Source organism: Cinclus cinclus, chromosome 4, assembly GCF_963662255.1.
Source record: "Cinclus cinclus chromosome 4, bCinCin1.1, whole genome shotgun sequence".
NCBI classification, from domain to species: domain Eukaryota; kingdom Metazoa; phylum Chordata; class Aves; order Passeriformes; family Cinclidae; genus Cinclus; species Cinclus cinclus.
This window is the reverse complement of record NC_085049.1, coordinates 61801521-61829277: the sequence shown is the minus strand read 5'-3', so window position 1 is coordinate 61829277 and position 27757 is coordinate 61801521. Positions and strand designations below refer to the sequence as shown.

At 40.6% G+C, this 27757-nt stretch overlaps 2 protein-coding genes across 3 annotated transcripts; one reads left to right on the top strand and one right to left on the bottom strand.

Annotated features, from left to right (window-relative positions):
• Window positions 1-392: 392 nt before the first annotated feature.
• Window positions 393-9750, top strand: ACTR6 (actin related protein 6). Of its 2 annotated transcripts, XM_062491421.1 has the most exons (11): window positions 393-565; window positions 1640-1757; window positions 3448-3516; window positions 4783-4906; window positions 5659-5794; window positions 5884-5940; window positions 6626-6724; window positions 6904-6982; window positions 7680-7851; window positions 8452-8590; window positions 9362-9750. In XM_062491421.1, the coding sequence occupies exons 1-11, from the start codon at window positions 498-500 to the stop codon at window positions 9489-9491; spliced, it is 1191 nt and encodes a 396-aa protein (XP_062347405.1). In that variant the 5' UTR covers window positions 393-497; the 3' UTR covers window positions 9492-9750. The 2 variants fall into 2 exon arrangements, with proteins under 2 accessions (XP_062347405.1, XP_062347406.1); XM_062491422.1 differs by lacking the exon at window positions 3448-3516.
• A 4309-nt stretch (window positions 9751-14059) lies between these two features.
• Window positions 14060-23730, bottom strand: DEPDC4 (DEP domain containing 4). The gene is made up of 9 exons (XM_062491419.1): window positions 23646-23730; window positions 22271-22697; window positions 21623-21777; window positions 20920-21106; window positions 19188-19414; window positions 18225-18367; window positions 17904-18029; window positions 16609-16687; window positions 14060-14277 (listed from the first exon to the last, which is right to left on the bottom strand). Exons 1-9 carry the CDS (start codon window positions 23728-23730, stop codon window positions 14060-14062), a joined length of 1647 nt encoding a protein of 548 aa, XP_062347403.1.
• Between the last annotated feature and the right edge of the window lie 4027 nt (window positions 23731-27757).

Sequence of the window (27757 nt, the reverse complement as noted above, 5' to 3'; positions counted from 1 at the left end):
CCCGTGTTGCTGCTCACTTCTCCATGAGATTGTCACTCATCACCTTTCTCCCGAGGCGCGGGGTTCCCGCACCTCAGCGTCCCGAGCCGGCAGGCTTACCCGAGGTAGTCCGTAACTTTAAACCACAGCCACACCGGGCTCTCGCCCTAACACCCCCACCATCGGTGCCACCCCCGCGGGGCTGATGGCGCGGGGGAAGCGGCAGAGTCGCGCAGCCGGGCCGAGCCGGGCCGGGCGCTGCCCGCGGTGACGCCGTGTCACCTCCCCGCCCACCCCTGTGACGAGCGCTGCCGGGTCACGCCCGGCCAATGGTTCCCGCAGCTCCGCCAGCGTCACCGGCAGGGCGCGCGCCCCGCGGCAGAGGCGGAGCGCTGCCGGCACTCCCGCGTCCCGCCGGGCCCCCCGCGCGCTGCTCCTCCGCTCTATGGTCACCGTAGAGATCCACGGCGGTGGAGGATCAATACTGGGACGGCGGCGGCCGCGGCGCCGTGGGGAACATGGCGACGCTGGTGCTGGATAACGGCGCCTACAACGCCAAGATCGGCTACAGCCACGCGAACGTCAGGTGAACGGACGGGACGGGACGGGACGGGACGGGACGGGCGGTGGGCGTCCCCTCACGGCTTCCGCGCCGCCTCCTCCCCCCGTCGGCCCCGCGCATCTCCCCCGCTCGCTGGCGCGCGGGCCCGTGGCGCGCATGCGCCCGCCCCTGAGAGGCGCGGCCTGGCCCCGCCCCTGCGGCGCGTGCCGCGCTGCGCACCGTGACCCGCAGTGTGTCACCGTGTCCCTCCGTGTCACACCGTGACCCGCAGTGTGGCACACCGTGACCCGCAGTGTGGCACCGTGTCCCTCCGTGTCACACCGTGACCCGCAGTGTGGCACACCGTGACCCGCAGTGTGGCACCGTGTCCCTCCGTGTCACACCGTGACCCGCAGTGTGGCACACCGTGACCCGCAGTGTGGCACCGTGTCCCTCCGTGTCACACCGTGACCCGCAGTGTGGCACACCGTGACCCGCAGTGTGGCACCGTGTCCCTCCGTGTCACACCGTGACCCGCAGTGTGGCACACCGTGACCCGCAGTGTGGCACCGTGTCCCTCCGTGTGCCTCCGTGTCCCTCCGTGTCACACCGTGTGCCTCCGTGTCACACATCGTTTGCCTCCATGTCACACCGTGTGCCTCCGTGTCACACATCGTGTCCTCCCTCTGTGCCACACCGTGTCCGTCTGTCACACCGTGACCCACTGTGTGGCACTGTGTCTCTCTGTCACACCGTGTCCAGCCGTGTGGCACCCTGTCCTTCTGTCACACGGTGTCCTCCCTCTGTGTCACACCGTGCCCCACTGGCCAGGGTGGCAGGAGAGCCCCTGACGCTCTTACTGTGCCGGGGTGGCGGTTGTGTCTCAGTGCAGTGTGCGGCAGAGGTAGGGGGTGGTATTTGGTTTTCCAAAAAGTGTCTTGTGTGCACTGGACTTGTCAGATATTAAAGATTTCCCTCTTAAGTGGCTCCAGTTAATGGACTAAAACCAGAATACAGCAGCAAAAATACTACTGAAAGTACACTGTTTCTGAAAGCGGCATAAAGAAAGTGACTGTGTCTCAGACCATGTTTAATAGGACACTTCCCAATCTTTTCCAGTGTTATTCCCAACTGTCAGTTCAGGTCAAAGACTGCACGCTTGAAAACCTTTACGGCAAATCAACTGGATGAAATTAAGGATCCCTCTGGTCTTTTCTATATTCTTCCCTTTCAGAAAGTAAGTATATCTTCAGTTAAAGCCAAGTTTAAACAATTCTAAGAAATAGTTTTCATACTGTATGTCCCGACTGCAGAGTTACATGTAGTGTCATACAAGAATCAGTCAGCAGTGAAAAGTTTTAACAGTCATAAAATTGTTTAGGTTGAAAAAAACCTTTACGATCATCAAGTCCGAAACTGAACCTTGCACTGTCCAGCCCATTACTTAGCCATATCCCTAAGTGCCACATCTGCACATCTAAATACCTCCAGAGATGGGGACTCAGCCAGTCCCCTGGGCAGCCTGTGCCAGCGGTTGACAGCCTGTTGGTGAGAAAATATTTCCAATCTAAAATTCTCTGGTGCAACTGAAGGCCATTCCCTCTGGTCCTGTCACTTGTTACCTGGGAGAAGAGACCCACCACCTCACTAGAACCTCCTTTCAAGTCACTGCAGAGAGCAATAAGGTCTCCCTTTATTGTCCATTCCTCCAGGCTAGACAGCCTCCCTCAGCTGGTCCTTATAGGATTTGTTCTCTGAACCCTTCACCAGCTTTGTTGCCCTTCTCTGGACTTACTTCAGTCCCTCAATGTCTTTCTTTTTCGGAGGGAGCCAAAAGCAAAAGTAGGATTTGAGGGATGGCCTCACCAGTGCCAGGTGCAGGAGGGCAATCCCTGCCCTGGTCCTGCTGGCCACACTATTGCTGGTACAGGCCAGGATACTCTTGGCCTTCTTGGCCACCTGGGCACATGCTGGCTTATGCTCAGTGGCTGCCAACCAGTACCCCCAGTCCTTTTCCACTGGGCAATGTCCCAGCCACTGTGCCCCAAGCCCATCCCATAGTGCTGCATGGGGTTGTTGTGACCCAAGTGCAGGACCTGGCTCTTGGCCTTGCTGAACATCGTAAGATTATCCTCAGTCCATCAATCCAGCCCATCCAGAAATCTTTACAGAGCTTTTCTACCCTCCAGCAGATGAACAGTCCTACCCAACTTAGTGCTTTCTGTGAACTTACTGAGGGTACACCTCAATACCTGATTCCCTTGCCCAGGCTGTTGATAACAGGGACCCCAATCCTGAGCCCTGGGGTACACCACTGGTGGTGGGAGGCCAACTGGATGTTGCACCACTCTCTGGCCTGGACATCCAGCCAGTCTTTTTCCCAGCAAAGAGTTCACCTGTGCAGGGTATGGGCAGCCATCTTCTCCAGGAGAATGCTGTGGGAGATGGTGTCAAAGACTTTACTGACTTCGGTAAAGTCCAGGTAGACAACATTCACATCTGTTCCCTCCTCCACTCAGTGGGTCACCTTATCATAGAAGGAGAAAAAGTTAGTCAAGCTTTAATAAACCCCTGCTGACTGGACCTGATCACTTGTATGTCCTGTACATGCTGGGTGGTGGCACTCCAGGTCATCTGCTCCATAACCTTCCCTGGCACTGAGGATGACTGACAAGCTTCTGCCAAAACAAATACAGAAAACACAATGTACATTGTTTTTGTAGTGCAGTAATCAACGTATCAATGGGGAATATTTGTAACATACCTTAATCCTATGTAACATTTACTCCTTAGCCTAAAAATGTAAATTTAGAATTTTAACTCTCAATTTTTTAATATTAACTATCTCAGTTGTTTGTTGTTTGACTTTTTTTTTAAGTATAATTTTTTTTTCTAAGTAGTGTAAATATGTTTCTGAATTCCTACAGGGTTATTTGGTGAACTGGGATGTTCAGAGACAGGTTTGGGATTATCTCTTTGGAAAAGAAATGTATCAAGTAAGAGCCTTTTCTTAATTACATCTTTTGTGTAGATTAAATACTGACTAATAGAATTAACAAACATTAAAGTAGAACAGGTGACCTTACAGTTCTCTTTCAAAATGCCTTCAATTAGAAATCAGAGGGATTTAAGTTTTTACAAACATTTATGAGTTCTGATGTTGAATTTTTAAAAAGATTTATTTAGTTTTGTAGGTATGTACTGATTCTGAGTGCAGCTCACATAAGAAATTCATACCAATATAATTTAGAGTTCATGTTAATAAAAAATAAGATAGACAAATACAATATAGTTAAGAGATCAAGAAATAGCTAATGTAAAAGGGAGGGATGAGCTGGGTCAGTAGGCCAAAATACATACACATTTAGTAATTATCTTTGGCTAGCCATTTTCTACCTATGAATAATTTAAATGTATAAAATATAAATATCTGATACTTTATTTTTCATTTCACAAAAGCTGGATTTAGCCCAGGAAGTGTATTAAGACTTTCCTTCATTTTTTTTTGTTTTAAAAGTACTGTGTTCTCTGGAAATTCTTGATTTTTTCTCTAACACCTGTGTACTGAGAATGAAAGTAATGCCTCAAATTAGCTTAATCTCTGTACATTTTTCTAGTAAAAATATAAAGTGCTGGCTTTTCATACATAAATTTCATTTTAGTTTTGGAACCATATTCAATGTAGTCATGGTTTTGAGAATTTAACTCTTCTTCACAAGTGAAGAGAGATACAGCTTGTAATGTTTTTAGGGCCATGTCCAGTTATGATTGAAGTAATCTTATGAAGTCCTCTCTAAAAGAGTGTTTGAGATACTGGTAAACATGGAAAGTCCAGGATCTTTTGCTGGCCTCAGGAGAGGTCACTGGGAGTTTTATTATTAGTTCTTCACTGTACAGGACTTTGGTTATTAAACAAGTAATTCCGTGGTGCAAGTGTAAAATGTTTCATGTTAAAGTTGTAGTATCCCTTTGGAGTGTCTCTTTAAAATGTTGGATTAGAATTTGCAAGGATGGGAACAGAATATGTATGAAAGTGTTCCCTTCTATTGTGTGTTTTTTACCCATTAATTAGATAAACTCGTATCACTGCTCATGAAGCCTTTAAAAAAGCAAAAACATTCTAAGTCTAGCTTCTGCAAACAGATACAGCAAGTCATAGTCATGTCTTCAGATTTGCATGACCTTCCAGTGCTGCAAAAGATGGTAAGGAATTATTAATTTCAACGTTTTATGCAATGACAAGCTTAATGTGTTTTTCCTAGGTGGATTTTGTAGATACCAATATTATTATCACTGAACCTTATTTTAACTTCACTTCAATACAAGAATCTATGAATGAAATTCTATTTGAAGAATATCAATTTCAAGCAGTTCTTAGAGTAAATGGTGAGTATGTCTCCTAGTTTGCATTTATGTATTTTGAAGCTTAACCCTTTAAATAAGTGAATAAGCAAGCACACATGCACACACACATACATATATGTCATAAAAAAATTACTTCAGTTGCTTCCTGGCTCTTGATCAAAAGTGGATTAAACATTTTAAAAATTATTTCTTTTACAAATTCCAGCTGTACTCCTGTGCTACTTCCTAAAGAGTGTCATGGTATATAATTACAAGAAATTTGAGGAGAGTAAGGATGGCAGAAATAAGAGATGGATTTTGAAACAGAATAGCATTTAAAGAAATCTACCAAAATTTGCATGAAATCTTCGGTAGTTCTACTTTTTTAGGGGGGTAGGATTGGTTTTTTGTTTGGTTTTGTTGTGTTAGCAAATAAAATGCAGCATTACAATTATGAAATATATTGTGTCTCACAGGGAGTATGTAAACAACAATACCACCCTTCTGAAAGATAACTGGACATAGGATATTCCTTCAGATAAGTTTGAAGCATGATCAGTATGATTCGACTTTAGAGGAAACAGAACATGGACTGGAACTCCTGAAGAAGATCAAATAGGGCCAGATATAACACTTAATTTTATCTACTGCCAAAATGAATTAATGCAGTGGTTTATGCATTGAGGTCTGGAAAGTTGATCAAAGGCATTTAAAATATGAAGCAAGTACACTTTCATATCACTGTAAATTCTAAATGTTCATCTAGAAATGGAATTAATTGTTTTGTATTTCAGCTGGAGCTCTTAGTGCACACAGGTATTTCCGAGATAATCCATCTGAGCTGTGTTGTATCATCGTGGATAGCGGGTACTCTTTTACCCACATTGTACCTTATTGCAGAAGTAAAAAGAAAAAAGAGGCAATCATCAGGTATATTGCAGTATATATTTTTCTAGAAAAACTCTGCTGTGCCTGAAGTCAATAATGACAGAGTTTCTCATGTTACTCTTTTTCTGTAGGATTAATGTTGGAGGGAAACTCTTAACAAACCATCTGAAGGAGATCATCTCTTACAGGTAAAGCACACTAATTTTCACTCTGAAACTTGCTATGAAATGAGCTAGAAGTTTATGGGGTATTCTTACTGGTTCTATGAATTTTAGATTAATTGCTGTTTAAAGGAAAAGGGAATTTTTTGTCAGTTATAATCTGCTAGCTACCATCTTGAACTTAAGATGAAGATGAATTAGGAAGAGTTTAAACCCATTGAATTAGGCTGTTATTTTTTCAAAGTGCCAGTGCTTTTGAAGTTGTTGAGGTTACCTGTGTGTTCACAATTAAAGAAGTCTTAACATACTTTCTGAGGTGTCTCAGTAGATGATCAGTTATTTTGCTGACTGATTGTATCAATACCACAAATAAAATGCAGTAGGATCAACTTTTCGTTGGGATCCTTTAGCCTGGAACTTTATCTAGGTAAAGGTCTTCACCAAAGAGCTACTGGCAGGATTACATACGTGCTTGTTAGCAAGACAATGGGCAAATGCAGGTTAAGGTATTTACTGAACTGTGAAACAGGAAGATACTAAGCTCCAGTAGGCCAGGAATGCTTTTGTAAATTGAATATGAGTTTAGATATTGACACAGTAGCTTCCTGTGTCTGAACAATAATGGTTGCTCAGCTCCAGTGGAAAACTGGACTGGAAAGGGAAGACTTAATTATTCTCAAACTTCTGTGGTTTTGTTTTTTGTTGTTCACAGGCAGCTACATGTTATGGATGAAACCCATGTAATTAATCAAGTGAAAGAAGATGTGTGTTATGTTTCTCAAGACTTTTACAAAGACATGGACATTGCCAAGTATGTATGCAATGGTACTAAATGTAAAAGTTGGTACTTCTGAATAATCTGTTTGTACAAACATAACTATACTCTCAATCAGAAAATTTTCCAGTTCGGTTAAATAAGTCTTGTCAGTACAAAATAATTGGAATTTATAACTTGTTCTTTATTCTGTTGCATTTTGTATTCTTTTTCAGATTGAAAGGAGAGGAAAATACTGTAATGGTAGATTATGTTTTGCCAGACTTCAGCACAATCAAGAAAGGGTTTTGTAAGGTAATGATAGTTACAAAGTTTTTTTTGACTGTTCCCCTGCACAAGTCTAGTGGAGAGGTTAAAAATACTCCTTTTTTTTTTCTAATGCTGTATTGTAACATCTTTCCATGCTATGCATTAATTGGTAAGGTTTTTCCTCAGTAAATTTGGATTAAAACAAATTTTTTCCAGCATAGCTTTTTATGTTCTATTATTTAACAGTTGTAGCTTTCTCTGTGCTCTGTCATATAACTTATCCATATATTATTATTAAGTTTTTTTAACATTGTTAGGAAATGTTTTCTCTGCTTTGATGTTTTTTTTTTCGTAATTTTCTCTGAATTACATTTAAACACCCAAGTAGGTTGAAAGTTCAAAGTCATGTTATAGAAGAGCCTGAAATACCAGTGAAGACAATTTAACAGTTTTATCTCATTTACTGAGCCAGCCATAGTTTTGAAAGCAGCCCTGTATTTTAAGGCCACTCTCATGTGTACCAGTTTTATTTTGCTTTGGACAAAACTGCAGTTGGTAACAGCAAAGTAATTTCAGATTTAGTACCAGAGCATGCATTATTCCTAAAAGATTTGCTGATAGGTAATATGACAATGCCAGCATACACTGCCTACCTCTGCAGGACATGAAATAGAATAGCTGAATATTCTAGGATGTGATTTCTTTTCTTAAGCAGTGGGTACTATTCATGTCTTTAATTTAGCCAAGGGAAGAGATGGTGTTAAGTGGAAAATACAAGACTGGTGAACAAATACTTCGTCTTACAAATGAAAGATTTGCAGTTCCAGAAATACTTTTCCACCCTTCAGATATTGGCATTCAAGAGATGGGAATTCCTGAAGCCATTGTTTATTCTATTCAGAATTTACCTGAAGGTATATCCTGAAAGTATTTTGAAATGGACGGGGGGGGTGGGAAGAGGAGGGATGTTGTAATGGCTTGGTTTCATTTGGTGTGAAAATGACCAAAAGTCAGTAATTTAAGCATCAAAGAGTAAAACCTTTCTGACTGCTGTTTATCAGAAGTAATACCTAAGGCTTTCATTTCATAGATTATGTACAGGTAATTATTGTTATCATTACAAAGGAGAATTTCAGAGATTTTATTATGCCATGTAAGTATGGCAGCATTTAGGCTATTAATGTACTCTTAAAAAGCCTGTGTCACTTAAAATCCCTTTTGAAAGGGGAATTGTGTTGGCAAATGTGAAATTTAATAAAATATAAGAAAACAGTAGTTATCAAAGCCAAATTCTGAAATCAGGGAGAACACAGTGACAGTGAAATCAGGGAGGATGATTGATCACCTTCTCCTATTTCTATTTAACTGATATGCTGATTAGATGATCATAAATTTTTTGTATGCATATTTCTTACTTCTGTTCAAATTCATAACAAAATTGGAAAAATTACAACCTTTAATCTTTAGATACACGTTCCGTCTCTTAACTACAGATTCAATTAATTATTTTACAGAAATGCAGCCTCATTTCTTTAAGAACATAGTTCTGACTGGGGGAAACACCCTTTTTCCAGGCTTCAGAGATCGGGTTTATTCTGAAGTTCGATGTCTTACTCCAACTGACTACGATGTTTCTGTTGTTCTTCCTGAAAAGTAAGTCCTAAACTACTAAATAGAAGGGGCTTTATCTTTCTAGCAGAATAAACAGTAAAGTGGGGTTTATTTTGCTGATTAAGAAGGTAGATTGAGTAAAGGCATTAATTTAAATACTAAGTGAACAAAAATTGTGCAAGAAGGATGTTGTAAATCAGTGTATTTTGAGACAAACCAAATAAACTAGAAATCACCTGCTTGCTCTGTACTTTAGCTAATAAAGTTAAGGAAGTGTTTTTAAGGAGATCCTTTTTACTGTAAAGAGATAAATAAGACTGTATTGTCATGAGGTGAGTAAGTATGTAAGATTAGGACTTAAGTCTTTTACTTAGAATTTTCAGCATCTGAATGATGCCGTGTCATTTTTAAGGTAGAACTTCAGGGATTAGGAAGGGGTAACATCTTTGCAGGAGTGGAGACAAGTATATTTTGAATATAAAAAAAATCTACTTTTTAAAAAGTATTGTTAAAGAGTTTTTAAAAATACTATTAAAGAATTATTATCTGTGCAAAGTAAATACAATGATATATCCATGTTGTTCTGTCTTCACACCTGCCTTCAGAGAGGCCCTTTTTTAAACCAAGTCAGCTAGCCCTGCTAAAGTTTCAAACTTTGTCTCATAACTTCTCTGGAGCTGGATGGTTTGATTTAGCAATCAAAACCATAGTTTAAATGGGTACAGGTAAATAAAAGTCTTAGAAATCATCATGGCATATTTCTATTTTAAATTAATCTACAGAGGAGTAACAATAACTTTATTAATTTTCCAGCCCTATTACTTATTCTTGGGAAGGTGGGAAGCTCATTTCTGAAAATGATGATTTTGAAGACATGATAGTAACTAGAGAAGACTATGAAGAACATGGACACAATATCTGTGAAGAGAAATTTGATATATAGGTAGCATAGTTGGATATGTTGTTACTCCATTGATTTACTTAGAATGGAATTCCTCTAACTCCAACCTCTTTTTCATCAGCTAGGATTGTGTTTTAGCTTTCCTGTATTGAATTGGGTTGAGAAAAAATAATTCTAAGAGTTTAGAAATAAAGTTTTACAAGTGTAATACTATGAAGTAATATGTTCATTGCAATTTAATTACGTTTGTATCTTTTCTGATAGCTTCATTGTATTTTTTATTGCAGAACACCTCAGTGCATGAGGCAATAAAAATATCAAATGCTTGTACTGGTGTGATACATAGTGAGACTAAATGGGTTTGGTTTTCTTTTTCCCAAAATGAGTATTATTCTCACTCATTAGTATTCCACTAAAAGGGCATTAAACACATCTCAAAAGGAGCCTTTGATTTTGCCTCTCCTGAAAAGAATTACATGAGTTTTATTTTCTGTTGTTTTAATGAGTAGCTATGAGAGAAAATATACTTGACATGTGACCACTGCTATTAACAGTATACTTAGGCTTTGAGAAAAGAGTAATTTGAACAATTCATTTTCTAAAGGGTTTTTAATTTAGTAGGTTGAGGGGTTTTTTTGTTTGGTTTTTGTTTTAAACAATGCCTGAGCAAATAAGCTTCCTACCACTCCCCTCATCTTTCTGAAAAGAAAGTGCCACAAAGGTGAACAAAGCTTGCAGCTGTGTTCTGGGTGATGACCCATCTGAGTCCTCTCCACACATCCTAGATAAACACAAATACCCCAGCACTTGTTATTTCTGGCATCAGAAGCTGTGCTACTTTGCCATCAGTCTGTGCAGCATGGCGTGCAGGAGGGCTGGGCTAAGAGCCAGCTAGAAGGCTGGGAGGGCCAGGCTAGATGGGGGTGCCCCACCTGGCTCGCTTGCTTGCCAGGACAGACAGGTGCTCAGGCAGGGTGGATAACGGACACAGGAGTATCCTGTTGTGTGTCACAGTCCCTCTCTCATCTGCCCTAACCTAAAACCAGTAAGTGGTTGTAAGCAGTGCACTTACCTGGCTACCTTGCATAAGGGCAACATCAAAGAGTAGCCAGGGCTTCAGAAAGTGGGAGATGATCTTTCTTCTTGAATATGATCTTTTTTACTTTGGACTGCCAGCTCATGACTGCTATCCTGTAGTCTAATCTGCTCAAAGGAATGAAAGGGGTGCCTTCCTTCTGCTGTTAGCAGCTATGTGAGCCACAAAGGAGGCAGCTAGGGTATGAAGCCATGAGACCAGCACCTACAAATTGTTAGACACTGATTGCATGACTTTGTGTAGGACATTAGCAAGTCTGGGACACCGTCACTTGGATAGCCACATGGAAAAGCTAGTTTTTTTACTAATTGCTTCGTGAAAGTATCAGCATACTTTAAGCTGGGACTTAAAGAAATATATGCAGTCTCATGAAAGCACTAATGAACTTTTTCCTTGGTAGGAGCAAACATGAATGCTCTGTGAATAGAAGCAAGCCTCCTTTGAAGATGGCATCACTTGTGCTTTGATAAGACTGCACTGTAAAAGTACCTTGAGTAAATGCTTCACTCTGAATATCCTCCACTTCAGACAAGTACATACTGGCAATTAATTTGATAGCTCTATGCAAGAAATCATAAAACAGAAATGACAGACAGGTCCCGAGTTTCCCTACCTCATGATTCTGTGTCAAATACTGTTTAAAATACCTTACAGAACTTCCTAAAGCTCAATAAAATTTTTCTAATTTTGGAATTTAACTGAAAACCTGTAGTCTATAGTTCACCAAACCTGTTCTGTTCAGTGGGCCATTGGATGTAAAAATAACAGGCTTCTGTCGACAGGAGCTTAAAGGTGAATAGATCCTTCTGTTGGGGTATGTGAATAAAATAGGGCTCTCAAGAGCTCTTCCTTACCTTTGCAGAACTAGATCAGTCTTAGCTTCTTGTCTCATGAACTGAAGGGAACCACAGAGCAGCTATGAACTGCTGATTGGAATACTTCCTTATTGTTTTATACCTGACTGTACACCCCCTGAGCTGCCTCTTCCATATGAACACACTATGAAATGAAAGACTTAGCACTTTTCAAACAATTCTTTATTATATTTAAATTAGCACAAAAAAAATTCTGTATCAAGTCACAAAGTGCAAGTTCATCTTTTTACCAACAGTTTTTCCCAAAGGAATTCCCAGCCCACCTAGCCTACAAATTACCATGTTATCACCCCTCCCTGTTACCAGGTTTAGTATTTTGAGTAAGACACTCTAAAGGGACTGAAAACAGAGAGAGAGAGAGATTAGAAAAATAAAACCAACTACAATCTCTTCCTTCTACTATTCGATACCAGAAGCACTTAAGTCAGGAAATCCTTTCCTGTTTACAACTCTCAATTACTTGCTTCTGTATATGCCCCCTCTTCTGGGAGAATGACCAAAACCCCACACATGGCTAGAAAAAGAATGCATGGCCCTGTACTACAGGAATTAGGGCATTCTCTTCTGAAAGGGGAAACTTGGACAGCCTTCCTCCTCTAGAAATTATTCATTTCACACGGGTGAGTCACAGTTAAATAGCAAGTGCATATACAGGGATTAATGGACAGAGATTTCAACTACATTCCCTGATTTCAAATCAGACCAGGTAATTTAAACAAGGCTACTTCAAATATGCAAGTTAACTAAGTATACAGGTTAATATCTTGTTAATATCTTACAGTGTAACTATTTCAATTTAAAAACAAAACAGCACTTGTTTTAAGAAAGCTTTGGTATACTGCTGACTTGGCTATGTTTGAAGCCTACAGGAGGATGGAGATACCTAAAGCAGCACATTCACAACAACAACAAAAAAATCATGCTTATAGTAGAAGTAGTCCAGCATTGGGCCAAGAAAATGATAAGGAAGTAGAGGACCTGTCACCCAGGGCAGAGGCTGAGAGTGCTGTGATTGTTTAGCCCTGAGAATGCTCATGGGAGGGAATGAAGAAGACTAAGCCAGACACTTGAGCAGTGCCAGTGAAAGGACAGGAGGCAGTGCAAGAAATTCTGCCTAAGCATAAAGTGGTTTATTTTGGTGGGGGATTTTTTGCCTTTTTTTTTTTTTTTTTTGTGTGGCAGTAGGGTTTGTTTGCTTGTTTTCAAATACTGTGAGACTAGTGAAAGTCTGGACCAGACTCATCCAAGAAACTGTGGCATATCTGTTTCTAAACTCAACTGGCAAAGTCCTTAAGCAGCCCGCACTGATCAACTCCCCTTTGACCTGAGGGGTGAGACTAGACCAGAGATCTCTTCCAATACCAAGTCTGTCCAATACATGACTAAATGTCTGTTGCAAGGATGAAAGAAATAATGTAACCCCTATCACACCAGATCACATATTTAATTATTATAAAAAAAGGCTGAGACAACTGGGATTGTTCAGCCTGAGGAAGAGGTTTTGGGATGACCTAATTGTTGCCTTCCTGTACCTTAAGGGAGCCTACAAAGACCTGGAGGACTTTTCACAAGGGCATAGTGTAGTGACAAGACAAGGGGGAATGGCTTCAAAGTGAAAGAACAGGTTTACATTCAATATTATGAAAAAATTCTTCCCTCTGAGGCTGGTGAGGCACTGGAACATATTGACCAGAGAAGTTGTGGATGCCCCATCCCTGCAAGTGTTTAAGGCCAAGGTGGAGAGGGCTGTGAACAACCTGGTCTAGTGAAAGGTGTCCTGCCCATTGCAGGGGTTTTGGTAATAGATTAAGATTCATTCCAACCCAAACCATTCTGTAATGCCATGATTTAAATCAACACTTCCTTGTTGATGTAGTGCTAACCATCAGTGTGTCAAGACAGGCCAATATACTTTCTAGCTTTGCCCTATGAATTCATAAACATTACCAAAGTATTTATGATAAATAACTGGACACTGTTAAAATACCCTCATGTCAAAATAAATTACTTAAGTACACCAAGATCTAAAACAAGGTAATTATTTCTTAAGTTTCTTCAAAATGCAACTTTTTACTTGCATTAGCAGCAGCTCAGTCTGCCAGAGCAGCAGTACCCACAGGCTGTAATTACTGACTGCAAGCACACACAGCTCCCTTGCCTAATAAATCGTTCCTGCTGCAGATTCAAAATCCACTGACCTGCTTTCAACATTTTTACACACTTTGTACACTTTTACAGTACCCACAGGAGTCATAACCTACAGTTTAAGATGAGATTAAATTACTATTAAAGATAGAAAAAATTATAAATCCCTACTGATTATCAACCCAAGGATTGCTCAGAACATAGATGTGACTTAGATAGAAAGCCATGGGACTGAGGAACAGATGGAGAAAAAGCACCAAACCCTGAACTAAAGGCAGCCCAAGCAGTGTGCTATTATTACTTACATGTAATTAAGTATGTTTTGCTTAAAAGATTAATTAGATTTAATGCTTTTTAGCAGCATAGTAATTTTGATAGTTGTAGCTTCCTGAAACTGAAGATGTAAAGACGTAAGAAAAAAACATTTTTTATGAGTAATTTTCATGCGTCTCTTCCACTCTTATAAAAAAAGATTAATAAAAGGTTATTAAAGTCTAACCATTTGGAGTACAAAATTCACATGTAGTTTTACAACCAGTACAGTAGACAAAAGAATGGTATTTTCGGAATTCTTTGATTAATTTCTTCTTTTGTTTCAAAGGAATAGTAGGGTCATTGTCCATGTCGTGAATCAGTGCTAGAAGGTACTGATTGGTTTGCTGCTTTTGATCTTCATATTCTTTAGTTGTAATGTGCTGACAGAAGGTGAAGCCTTTGTAAGAAATCAGAAGTTCAGATTAAGTTTCATGCATTATGTAAAAGCCTTGTTAAAAATATAAGAAACAGAGGTATATTGATATTCCAGTTCACATGTGATTACATCTACAAGCAATGTGAAACATACAGTTCTCCACTGAGAATGGGTGGAAATCTAAGCATTAATTGTAAAAATAGTGGAAAAGCAGTGGTACAAGTACAGTATCATAGAAGATTCTGTATTGCAAACAGGCCTGCAAGACAAGGAGCAAATCCAGTTCTCACACAGAAACCACACTGAAGAACATCACACAGTAAGAAATGGCACCATGCATTTGTCAGGATCCAAAGATTCCCTGTGAGTATATCTAATCTGTAGCAAGGGTCAGTACCTAATGTAAGTGAATAAATACTTCAGAGAAACAGTTGCCTCTAAACAACGCTACAAAAAAATGAGGAACAGAATTTAGGAGTTTCTACATGAGTAGTCAGCTGAGCATGGTTTGGGGCACCAGAAGCAGAGGTGATGCAAGAGAGATACTTAACTCAGCACAACTTAGCTAGAAAAAGGTTGTAAATCTCTGCAGTAAAGTACTGCCCTGCAAGGATTCAAGCCCCCTCACTGGGCAGGTGAGTTCTGGCCTGAGGAAAGACTGGCATTCAGCTACTCCACAGACACTTTTTATTGCCATATATATATTAGAGAGCAATTTGGCTGAACAAGTGTCAGTTGCCTAAAGGGGAAAAATTTCTAAGTAATCCTCCTTTACGAACAGCATCATCTTTAGGCTTCACATAGAGACTAGTATTAACCTGAGCTGACAGAGTTTTCATGTGGACCTGTCCTTCCCTTCTAGTAAGTTTGTCAAACATCAATACTTTTCTTCATCTGATTCTACTAAACCATAAAAAAAGACAGCTCTTTCAAAAGGGAAAGCTTAACAACTGGCAAAGACATTAACTCTTAAAACTTCAGCATGGATCTTTAGTCCTGTGGCTTCAAGTGTTTTACTCTATCAAAATCAACCCCAGAGTTCTCACTGGATTTAGTCTGTTTTATTTCCAATAGACCAAAGGATGAGACCTTCCTGCACAGACCCCTTTTCTTATCTGGGTCTCCCAGCCTTCCCTCATGTTCCCACCTGGGCTTAAGTTCACCAGCTAAGAATGTTCAATAGCTCATAGGTAAGATTTTGGAAAGAAAAGGGAAAAACAACACCAGAATATGAGGAAAACAGGAATATGCTATGCCAGAGAGCTTACAATTAGATCAAACTGACTATTTCAACAAGTACATGGAAGCTATATGCATTTACAGACTGGAAACCAAAACTTAGTAGGAAAAATGGAGTATGGGGTTTGTACTTCAGTTGTCTGTTCAGTGGGCTAATGGAGATCACACAGGCACTGAGAATATTACAGACAGGCAGCTCTTTCCACTGTTGCTCATCTCTGTATTCTTTGGCTTCACAATATGTGATTCCCAGAACACTGAGCTGGAAGGAATTTGGACTCATTCCAGAACCCAACACAGATGGTAAGAGATTCTGCACCAAACTACTCCAACAGCTGCTGTATTAAATATAATATTACACAGCAAAATAATTTAGTGCAATTTGGTTCCCAAGTGGCTTCTCTTCAGTGTTTAAACACACAATGCACTGGCAAAATAAAGTCAGAAAGAAATTCAATTATTTAAGCCAACCCTTTTAATCAGTGTTGCAAGATATTTTTGGCAGCAAGGCCAGATGGAATGTTAGCTCAAGAGAAGGAAGATTAAAAGCATTATCCCTAGTGAAGCCTAAAAGGAAGGCATTTGACACTGGTGCATAAGGCCTAAGATCTTAATAAACTTTATGCTTATCCAGAAAAAGGAGAGAGTTCTTCAAAATACTTAACAGTCAAAACACTAAACAATCAAAGTCTGTGCTCAAGTCATCTATCAGCAGCTTGAACTACTGAGTTCTGTGAGAATTTGTGTCTTGTGTCAAAAAGAAAAGAATACTGTTCCTAAATACAAAGTCCCATCAAATTCACATACCACATTAGCAGCAAATCACTCCAGGAAGCACATTTTACACCACTATTTCCCGAAGTAATTATTTGGTTTAAAACAAGAAAAAATTACAATGTATCCAAACTAGATTACAATAGAATCCTTGTTATCCAATATTCAGACCAGTTTTGCAGATAGCATATAATTTAATATTTAGTGCATTAGCCACTAATCCCCCCTAGTGCTTCACTTCTAACAAAGGAGAAGAACAGTCTATGCACAATTATAGTCAACTGATGATAAACCAGCTTGTATACAATAATTAATATAAAAATTTATCCCATCATCTACCTGAATTCATATCTGGATCTTGCCCTTCTATCAAACTCTGAAGTCTCCTACTTGTTAGTTCCAGAAGAGTTAAAGGAGCCTGGAAATACAACCCAACACAACAAACAAAAAACCCAAAACATTACAAAAGCAGTAATTCTGTATTTTGATACCAATTAAAAATCATAGTTACATGTGCAGAAGAATCTACGCCCACGTTTATTTAGATACACATTCAAAGTCTCCGACAGAATTGCACTAAAACACACAGTGTTAATTTCTGGTGTTTCTGGCCAAAGAAATAGGAATCAAAAAGTTCTAGATGTTGTTTTACATGGCAAAAACTGCATTGTAAACCAAGTTGATTTCAGCTTTCACACAAGGCTCTCAACTGCAGCTGTCAGAGTGAGCCACCATCCACTCGCTGTCACTGCTATAGAGTTCTGGCCCTAACTCCAGTGGGGAATCAAAGCCCCAGCTCTCATGTCAGAGCCCCTACAAATCTAAAAAGTTGGGGTTGGCTGTGTACTAACAAATACAAAACCCTCACTAACCACTTAATGCTTTCAAACTAAACTGGAGCTAATTAAAAATAAAATTAAAAAAAACTCCCATGTCTCGACCTGAAGCCAGAAGTAGAAATTGATGTGCTGCATAAAAATAAAAAACAGTATTTTACTGAAACCAAATTTCTGTGAAGCTTATTTTTATAGGGTATAGGGTAAAGTTTCATCTTTTCATGTGTGACAATATAATGGAACATAAACTAAGGAGATTATAAAAAGCCTGCATATTTACACAACTCATCAAGTTTCATAGGAAGATTACTAGCATTTTGTGGTACTGTTTGTTTTTTTCAATTTAGAAGTTAACATTCCAAAATACTGAAGGATCTTTTAGAGTTGTCAAAGCTATATACATACACTAGGGTACAAGAGCATGCCATTTTTCTACCACTCAGAGTATGCCAGTGAACTTCAAAAGGAGAAACACACTAAGATACCTAAATATTTAGTAGGCATTCATTACCAACAAGATGCCAAAATGACCCTATAAAAATGATAAATATTTTAAGTATTTTCCTAATAAAAATTGTGTACATAAATAGAGACTATAATTCATAAAGGATTGCAAAGCACTCAAAAATCTGTCCTCCGTAGTCTGAAATAGCTTCTCACCCTGTTCAGCTGAACTATTAAACCGTAACAAACAGAACATTAAACACAGTTCCTCAGACTTGTCACACTCCAAAAAAAGGCAATTCATGGCATTTAACATTTAAAATGACAAAGGCAATGATGTAAAGAGAATGATACCTTGAAGAGCTCCAAGTGATTATCAATCAGAAACTGAGTCAGCAGCTCTGCCTGTGGTTTTGACAGTGTCCTATTTTGTAAGATGAACTTTGTACAAGTCTTGATGATCACAAATCTGTTCTCAAACTAGAAAAAATAGTACCCAGATCTAGCATTAGACTGACTTGCAGTGTGCTAGCAAAGTCTAAGTATAGCAGGATGCTATCAGTGGGAAACAGATCACACAGAAAGGCAGTAAACAGAAAACTTCTAACTGGACAAGAATGTTAGCTTTACTAGGAGAAAATGCTATTTTTCACAGTAAGCAGAACAGATACTTACTTGTTTTTGCAATCTGTAGCCCTCAGATTCTGATGCAATGGCCAGGAATGTAAGGAGCCTGTGAAGTTCATCACTAATATTTGGTGCTAATAACTTTAAATAAAGTTGTAATGCCTCTAGAGCTTGATGTGTTTTTCCTTTTTCTGCCGTGGAATAAAACAGCATATCTAATGTTACTATTCATTTTCAGAGTCATGAATACTTACTTAAATCCCAATAATAATTCCACTTTTGGGGGGGTTTCCTTCCAAACAAAATTTCATGTTGTTCCCATTATTAAAGGATTCTTTTATCAACCCACAGGTTTTAATTTTTTCTTCCCCACCACGGCAGTGAGTGAGCAGTTTTGTAGTACTTAGTTGGCAGCTGGGGTTAAGGCACAACAGCCCAACAGGACTGAAGCAGCAGCAACAAAGCCTATTTAGGCAGGATTAATCTTAAGCTTGTATTTAAATGAAACTCTTCTGGCTTGCTTGCATGCATATGATGGGAGGGTTCTCAATAGTCCCTTAAATAGTTTTAAATAACTTCTATTACTAAAAAGGACCCTACATACACAACTTTAAAAACCTTATTCTGGTTAACAGGAAAAACTTCATAGCAATGATTTTAGTTTTATGTTATTACTTAGTAGTAGCAATAAGGCAAATTCTGACTTGGGGTAAGTAACTTTCCCAATGAGAGTAGTTACATATTGAAAGAGTTACCCACAGAGGTTGGTGAATCTCTAGCCTTCCACATTTTCAAAATTCAGTTGGACCAGGCCCTAAGCCAATTATCTAATCTTGAAATTTGTCCTTGTCTTGAGTAGAGGTTCTTAATAATGATCTTGAGCATTTCCTTCCAGCCTAACAAGTGCATCTGCAATGGCATTGCAAATGGTGTCATGATTCGGTCAGTTGATGCTTAGTGACAGCCTCTACACAGCTTTCATCTGTATTTTTTGCTCCAGGTTGCTCTTACCTATAAGTTCTATAATTCCTGAATGAATATCAAAATCCTGAGTGGCAAGAAGAGACTCCTTCTTTTGACTATAATACTTCATTATAACATCAAAAAGAATCTTCTTGCATGTATTCAGACTGCTGGGGTTGTTAGTGCTTTGAGGTAGCTGCTGACTAACCATCACTAGGAATTGGTCAGGAAAATACTCCAAGCATTCAATTGCAGCATAGAGCCATCTGTCAAGCCTGTAGAAGGAAAAGGTAGCTTTAGTGCTTGCTTTAAAATGCTCTACCTATTTTTATTTTCACAGATTCATAGAATATTCTGAGTCAGAAAGGACACACAAGGATCATTGCATCCACCTCTTAAGTACATGGGATTGAATCTATAACCTTGCTGTAATTAGCACCATACTCTAAATAACTGAGCTATTTCAAGGTCCATTTAATCCTTTAAAGAAAACTAGATAGAAATAACCATGCAGGTATTGTCACATATGAACTACAATGCTGAACTGGTTTATTAAGCAGTTTGTGTAACTTACTTCACAACAGTGTTCAAGAACCAGCTGAAAATAAGCAACTTCCATGTTTTTCCTATGCTAAAGGCAATACACCTGAGATAAACCCTGCTCAAAACAAGCTGCAATCATGCCAGACTGTCACTAACCCCAGAAACTCAGTTAGTGTTTAAAAACCAAACACCACCCCACCATTACTACAACAGACACACTGAGGACTCACCAGGGCTAACCAGGTTAAAAAAAAAAAAAAAAAACACCTACAGAAGACTACAGAAGCAGTTTATTATATAACCTACTATAAAGGCATGAGTTTTCACAAGCATCTGTTGTCTCAACGTCTTAACTAAGGAAAGAAAATTATGCACCTAAAATTCGGGTGTATAATTTCCTGTTGAAAGAAGCCAGAAGAGGAAAAAGTCTCAACCATTTTGCAGAGAAGGAATATAAAATCATAGAAATGTGTGGGGCAGAGAGACAATTGCTTTTGTGATTCTGGATGTAAAATAATTTGATCTGAACTAACAACAAGTTACAAATATTATTTAAGATCCACAGAATCTTATTTTTATCATGGATAACAGAAACAAAGATTGTGAAACTGCAGATAAAAACTGCATTAATTTGACAGAAACAGTCACTCCTAAGACATTCACATGAGCCTTGACATGTTCATTAGAAGTATATGCAAGGTAGAGATCAGCCTAAGCACATTAAACAGGAACACTACCAAAGTAAGAGAAGATTCAAAGAAAAGAACACTATGCAGCCACTTTTATATTCTCATTATATAAGCATTCTTCAGTGCTACATCTTAGTCTCTCCTTTTCTCTTAATACAATAGATGCCTTATTGACTTTGTATCTTCACACCATGGCCACCAGGAACTGAGACAAACAAACAAAAAGCTTCAGAATAAAATTTTCCCAGTTCTAATGTCTGTTACAGAGACCTAAGAGTAAAGAATCTGGTCTAGAAACTACGAGTGTTTATGACACTCAAGGTTAAAGTTTTAATGTTTACTTAAAATGCTCAGTTGTCCAACTCTAAATATATACTTTTTGTGAAATCACTTACCACTTCTGAAAAGAAGTCGATCACACTAATGCCACCCCTGTCTACAAGTATACAAGCATAATTAATGTCTATTTGTTCACTTAACACAAATCTGTGATCAAGAGTAAAATAAAGCATTTGCTAACAAATTCATTTCATAGATATATAACTTACTCGGGCAAGTTTAAGCTACACATAACCTCTCTGTCCAGGAAAGTATTTGAGATAACCATGTCTTCTTCTTTGCCAAAACTGTCTGATTTTGTCTTCACTGAAGACACCAAGATATCTTCTAGAAGGGGAACATCAATTAACTGCAGCAGTCGTAGCAGAGTTTGTTGTTTCCAGACATCTTCTATTACTAATACCATAAACAAACAAAAAACCCTCAGAAACAAGATCACATGTAAACATCTAACGTTTGTTTTTACCCACTCAAGAATCTTCTAAGTGTTCAAAGAAAACACAGTAACAGCCTAGTGCGCAGTTGCTGTATTGGGCAAGAAGTGATCAAATAGGAATGCTAAAAAAAAAAAAAAAGTCTCCCTCATCATATCAGGATTCAGAATAAACTAATTAGTAGAAAAAAAGAGACAAGTGAAAAGCAAAGGATTCACAAAGATAATTTTAAGACCTATTTCCTTCTGAAGTAGTATTTTTGTAAATAATACCATCATGCAAAAGCATAACTCTGTTGTGTTTCCTTCCGTTTAGTTACTATAAACATTAACCCCTTTAACACTCATACAGATTTTTTGTCATTAGTGACAGGTTAAATTTAGGTCTCTGTGGAGCATTGTTTAAGAGAAATGGGGCACTCACTCCCAGATACAGTGAAGAACAATCAAGTTTTAAAAAGAAAGAATTCAATCCTCACCTCCTTTTGAGAGCAGGCGAGTTGGTTCATTAACCATGATCTTTGGAGGTAAAGACGTATGAACATATATTGATCCAAGAAGCTCCTCAACCCTCTTTTTATCAGCTGCTTCCAATGCTAAGGGGTTTGAAAGTGTTGTGTCACATGTTGTTCTGCTTAGGGAGGGGAAAAAAAAAGGTAGATGTATAACAAATACTATTACAACACATTTGTCTTTCTGTTACTAACTAAATTGGTCTTAAATCAGAACTTTAGGGCTTCGTTATATCTGGAGTCTATCCTGCTACTAGAATTTCTATCATCCACACCTGCTTTGTGGAAAAGATATTGGTTCCAAATACTGTTTGCTAGTTCCACTTAACTTACCAGCTCTCAGTAACCAACTTGTTCATACTAATTCTCAGATTTCAGCACAATTGATGGCAAAACAAAATTACTCCTAGGCTTATGATACTGTGCCAAACTCTATTCCAAATAACAAAGGGCAGACCAAAACACTTTACCCAAATACACCTGGTAGCATCTGCAATTTAGACATGACATTTCTCAAAACTGGCACTGGTTTAGACATACATAACTTCATTTAAAGGTAACCGTCCTTAACTTAGTAAAAAAGGAGAAATATTCAAATAGCTCAGCGTAACTCACTTGAAACATATTTTTGTTTTCTGTTGGCAGATTTGCTCAGGAGATAAACTTTCACTGTCCTTATTCTTTCTTGGAAGAAGAGGATCAAGACTGCTATTTACAAATCTGTAGAGACTAGTGTCTGTGTCTTCAAACTCTGTTTCTTTCCCATGCTTGAATAAGTAAAGCTTGGCTCCAACTGGCTCGAACACTTTGTGATCCATCAACGCTTGGCATACACGGACCCCCTTCAGTCGAGAAATATCATTGCAGCTTAGGTACATGCTTTGCATGAGATGGCTCAGTACCACATCAACAGCATTGGAGCCAGTGAAACAGTTTCTGTATGTTTTCAGGTGTTGCCTACGTCTTTTGATTTCCACTTGATTGTGAAGGGCATGTATAATGCTATTCCACAGCTGAGTTGCTTGAAAAGGACCATCACAGCCTACAAAATATTTGTATGAAAGTTTTACACATTTATAAAGCTTTACTTTAATACTTAAAATGTACTATGATTTTAGTTTTATATCTATAAAAAATATTTAGAAATCAGGTTAATTTTACAAGGACAAAGATAACATTTCACGACTCAGTCGTAAGCTGACTCACTCCCACTATGGTTGAGTCAAAAGAATGAAAATCCACTAAAAACAGGCGAGGAAGGTTTTTTCGATCATTGTTAAGACCACACACATTGTACGCATGCACTGTGTAGGTACACATTAAATCATTAGAGCGTCACAAAACAGCCGAGGCTTGCAGGGGCCTCTGGGGGCTATCTGATCCAACCTCCCTGTTCAAGCAAGGCCAGCCAGAGCTGGTCACCCAGAACCATGAACACACAGGTTTTGAGTATCTCCAGAAGCCGAGATGTCCACACACGGTATCACAACCTCTCGGGTACTACCGAGGAGAGCCTGGCTCCATCCTCTTTGCACTTCCTCTTTAGATACTTAAAAGAGACAGCCTCCCGAGCTGCTCTTCTCCCGGTGAGCAGCCCCAGCCTCACCGGGGGAGGCGCTCCGAATCCCCCGGTTTATCCTCACGCATCACGCCCAGCTCAGCAGACGACGAACAAGCGTTGGCAGCGCATCAACCGCGCGGCGCCCCGGCCGGAACAGCCAGCCCAGCTCCGCGCCCAGCCCCACCAGCGGCGCTCCCCGCGAGCTCAGCTCCAGGGGTACGGCCGGAGGAAGCTGCCCTGCCCCCTGTTCAGCTGCCCTAGCCCCGTTCTGCCCGCCCGGCCATCGGGCACTCCCGCGGCACGGGGTGACAACACAAACAACGGGCAGGCGCTCGCCCCTCGCAGCCCGCCCCACTCCCCGGCCCCGCCGACACGGCGGGGAAAAAAACCTCCCGCAGCGAAAAGACGGGGATGACGCTCTTCGCCCACCTCGGCGCCGCCCGCTCCCCCGCCGCGGCTGCAACTCGCTCCGGCTGCGGATCCTCCTGAAGCGCGGAGTCAAATACCCCGCCATGACCGAGGCCGGGCCGCTGGCGGAAGCCGCCGAAGCGCATCACTTCCCGCCCGCCGCCCCCGGCCGCGCCCGGCGCCGCCCCTGCGGGTCGGAAGTGAGCCGAGCTCCGGCCGCCCCCGCCGAGGCTGCCGCTGTCGCTATGGAGTAGCCGCGGCAGGACGGGGCCCGAGCGAGAGACGGAGCCGGCGTGACAGGCGGCCCGCCGGGCCCACAGGGCGACGGGCAGCCGGACGCTGCGCCGGCAGCTTCCCGCGGGCTCAGGTGAGAGGCCGCGGCCCGGGTCGAGAGCGGCCGCCCGTGGCCTGGTGGCGCTGCGCGGGGCGGGCAGGGCCGGCCGGCTCCGCGGGGGCGGTGGTCTCGGGTCCCGGGTGCCGGTGCCGTGGGCTGAACGGGAAGGGCCGCCCCGGAGGCTCGATGCCGTGCGGGCAGGGCCGGGCGGAGACCGCTGAGCCGCCCGAGCCGGCGGATCGCGGCTCAGCTGCCGCCCGCGCCCCGGGGCGCAGCTCCCGGCTGCCCCGCGGAGGGGGGAGCGTAGGCAGCGGGCGGCCCTGCGGAGCGGAGCGGGTCCGCTCTCGCTGTAATTAACAATACTAAGTCCGGGAGGACTGGCCCGCAGGAGGCTGACCGGGGTTTGTGCGGCGCACGGGCTGGGTTTCACCTGTCACCCGGCGACAGTCGGAACCCTGTTCGTGGGTTTCGTTCCGTGAGGTTTTGGGAGAGATTTAGCTGAAGCTCAGTACCGAAGTGATGCATGAAAGTTAAGAAGGTGACATGCGGCGACAGCAGCCTTGTGTGTGCTTCACTGCGTATTACCCTCTCGGTTTATTTGTAACAAATGCAAAGAGTGATTGTGCCTGAAAAAATGCTGGGGTTTTGTCCTTTTGTTTTCCGTGACTCAGTTGTTCCAGCACTTCTGTGGATTGATGCTGGCTCGGGACAGGTGGATAGGATGCGGTTGGGTGGCGTGAAGCCGCTGTGCACCAGCCTGCTGCTCTTGGCTCCCAAAGTGGAATTGCAGCTTGTTATCGTTCAGAGTAGTGGTAGCGTGTGTTGTGCTGCTGTACAGTGTGCACCCACAGCCGTACATCAGATGAAGCTATGAATTAGTTTGAGGATAAATGAACAGGTTTGCATTATGCAGGTATTTTTTATACGAATGAAAACTGAAAAATGGTGGGCAGTCCTTGTTTGGGATTTCAACATTTTGAATGTTTTGCCTCCTTTCTAACTGCAGTGTTGATTGTTGCTTACTGCCTTGCTAATTGATAGTTCACTTCATGCAGCCATATGATGTATGTGCATCAGCATAAAAGGCATTACTGATTGTGAGGGGAATTAATTAAAAAACATATTGAACATTGAGAAGTTTTTAGGATTGGTTCCGGGTTTTGTGGACTCAGAATCAGTAGCATTAATATTACATATGAAATTCAAACAGGAAGAGTTCTTAAACATTTATTGCATCTCCTGGGTTGCTTGTCCAAACACTGTTGCACTTCAGATTTTGCATTTGCCTCATTGATTACCTTTTAACTTGAAATGCTTTGAAATTCAAATTTCATTGTGGGTGACTGACTTTATTGCCACTTGGTTATTAGGGTTTTTTGGTTTTTTTAGGAGATACTAGACCAGTCTTAACAAGTTTTCCTACAGTTGTGAACTAGACTTGTGTATTTCAGATGTGGTTCACTTGCCATCATTGTGGTATTACAGATACTCTCCAAAACAGATATTTTTGGTGGGGCGTGGATTTTCTAGGTACATTGCTCCTGTTGACATACAGAATTTTTTTAATGAAGTTGGTGGTAGCGATTGTTTCTATAAAGCAAAATATACTATTTTGGCTTACATTGAAATGTTGATAAGAGGATTTCTACAAATTTACAATTAGTTGGATGTAAACTTTAAACCCCATCTGCTTATTGAGAAATAAGTTTCTTGGTACTACTTGCTCAGAAGCTAAATTGAACAATAGTTTGCCTACTGTCAAGCTGGAGGGGAACAGGTTGGACAGGGTCTAGCAGGCTTGAATTTTAAATTCTGGCACTTCAAATACTGGAATGCTGTTGACATTCTTACCTAGTGGCTTTTCCAGGCTACTCACTGCAGTTAGTCTGTCACCCACAGCAGAGGGCACTTCTGATTTAATGAGTACTACACCATTCCTCCATCTGTGTAGAGAAGCTTCCTTTCAGATTTCCACAAAGGAATTTGAACATGTATGCCCGTACATTTTCTTCGTAATATTTCTGCAGTTAATTTTGCAAAGTGTTTTATTGGTTTTGAGAGTCCTAATACAAGGCGGTGTTGCATTGATACTAGAGAAGATTTGATGGCTGCGAGTGAACAAAACAATGGAAAAAGCACAATATCTAAATGCAAGTAAATTAGATTGGGATTATCTTAAACTCATTAGGATTGATTTTATAGTCCTGTAGCATATAGAGTTTGCCCACAGAATAGCTGATTGCTGAGAGCTGGAAATGACTATAGCTCCTTTTTTAGAATAATACATGATCCTCATTTGTGCCTATTTATTTAATGAAAAGTTCCTTTATACAGGGATATTAGCCAGTGTCTTCATAGCAGTTTGGTCTAGGGCTGCACAGTTAGGACTTGCATATGTCTTTCCATATCATGAATCATCAAGTAAAATTAGTTTCTTGTAATAATAAAATTTCAGATACTGAAATAAAATTGCTTAATAAAGGAATTCTGTGTTTCCATAATTTATTTCAAGGTATGTTCTCAACAGAACACTAACTAGACACCAAACAAGTTTGTAGTTATTTGTAAGATTGTCTTGTTGATCTCAGAATCAGCTTCTCATATCTAAAACTCACAGTCCCCATAATTGAGACAAACTCCACCCTTAACATGCTTGTAGTCACATCTGATTCTGCTCCTGAGTTGCCCTGTTGAAGTCCTAACTACTGTATCTGATTTAAATATGAGTATTTGAGAGATTGAGGTCTGTGCAGCTGGATTTGTCTTTTTTTAAAATACATTTTCTTGAAATCCCTGCTGGGGTTTGTCGTTTAGTAGTATGAAGTTGTGTCACTTCAGCTGACATGGAAGTTGGAGAAATAGCTATGGAGCCATGGCATTGGTGTGTTCCTGCATTTCCCTAAGGTGGAGTACTGAAGGTGGGATACAACTGCTCCAAGAGTTAGGATAGAGCAGCACAGCTGTTCTGCATGCAGCACTGTACTAAGGTTTGCTTGGGGCTTGGCTACTACTGCTGCACACAACTGCACTGGACTGAATTGTTCCATAACACAGGGAACTTTTTATTAAATTCTGTTTAGTATGTTTATTACCTCTTTGACATTTGCATGCCTCTATTACAGGTCTTTCTTTGCAATTGAAAGCTAATCAGATTATTTGTCCTGATTTGTAGTGGAATCAAATCCATAGTACCAGGGAGAGGAGTGCATGCCCAGGTAACTTCAGTGCGTTTGATTTTTTGGTGACTGAGGTTTGACTGAAGGATACAGATGTCTTTTCATCTTACTTGAAAGAGAGAGTGAAGAAATATCCTTAAGTGTTGCTTTCGAATATACTGCGTAATACTGGTTCCAGGAAATAATTTCTCCTTGCATTCTCTTTTTCTTTCCTTACACAGTTAAGGAAGATAAATGCCTATATCTTTTCTTTTCTTTTTTTTTTTTCTTTGCTGTTTGTTTGCTGCCTTCATTCTTTCTTGTGTAGACATTGAGAGAAACAACTGTATAAATGGGACACAGGCTTCAGAACTTATATCTGGCAGAATGCAGAATAGGCAAGGCAGATTTATTATGAAAATGTAGAAAACTCTGACAGTGCACACTTCAGGGCAAGATGAAGTAAATTGGAAGCTGCCACAGTCTTTTAGCTCTAAAATTTGAAAGGTGATGTGAAAAAAGCTTCCTTGTACAATTCTGGTTAAGCATAAAAAGATGATTTCTTGCTTCCTTCCCTTGCACTTACTACTTAAGTTCATTGATAGTTGAATCATTCAGATGGCAATGTTAGCAATTGGATGGTA

Coding starts and splice junctions, on each gene's coding strand:
- ACTR6 (XM_062491421.1), top strand. CDS start 498: ATGGCGACGCTGGTGCTGGATAACGGCGCCTACAACGCCAAGATCGGC. Junction 5,795..5,883: donor AAAAAAGAGGCAATCATCAG/GTATATTGCAGT, acceptor CTTTTTCTGTAG/GATTAATGTTGGAGGGAAAC. Junction 5,941..6,625: donor AAGGAGATCATCTCTTACAG/GTAAAGCACACT, acceptor TGTTGTTCACAG/GCAGCTACATGTTATGGATG.
- DEPDC4 (XM_062491419.1), bottom strand. CDS start 23,730: ATGGCGGGGTATTTGACTCCGCGCTTCAGGAGGATCCGCAGCCGGAGC. Junction 21,107..21,622: donor TCGCCTGCTCTCAAAAGGAG/GTGAGGATTGAA, acceptor TTATGGTATTAG/TAATAGAAGATGTCTGGAAA. Junction 16,688..17,903: donor ATCACTTGGAGCTCTTCAAG/GTATCATTCTCT, acceptor TTGTATTTCCAG/GCTCCTTTAACTCTTCTGGA.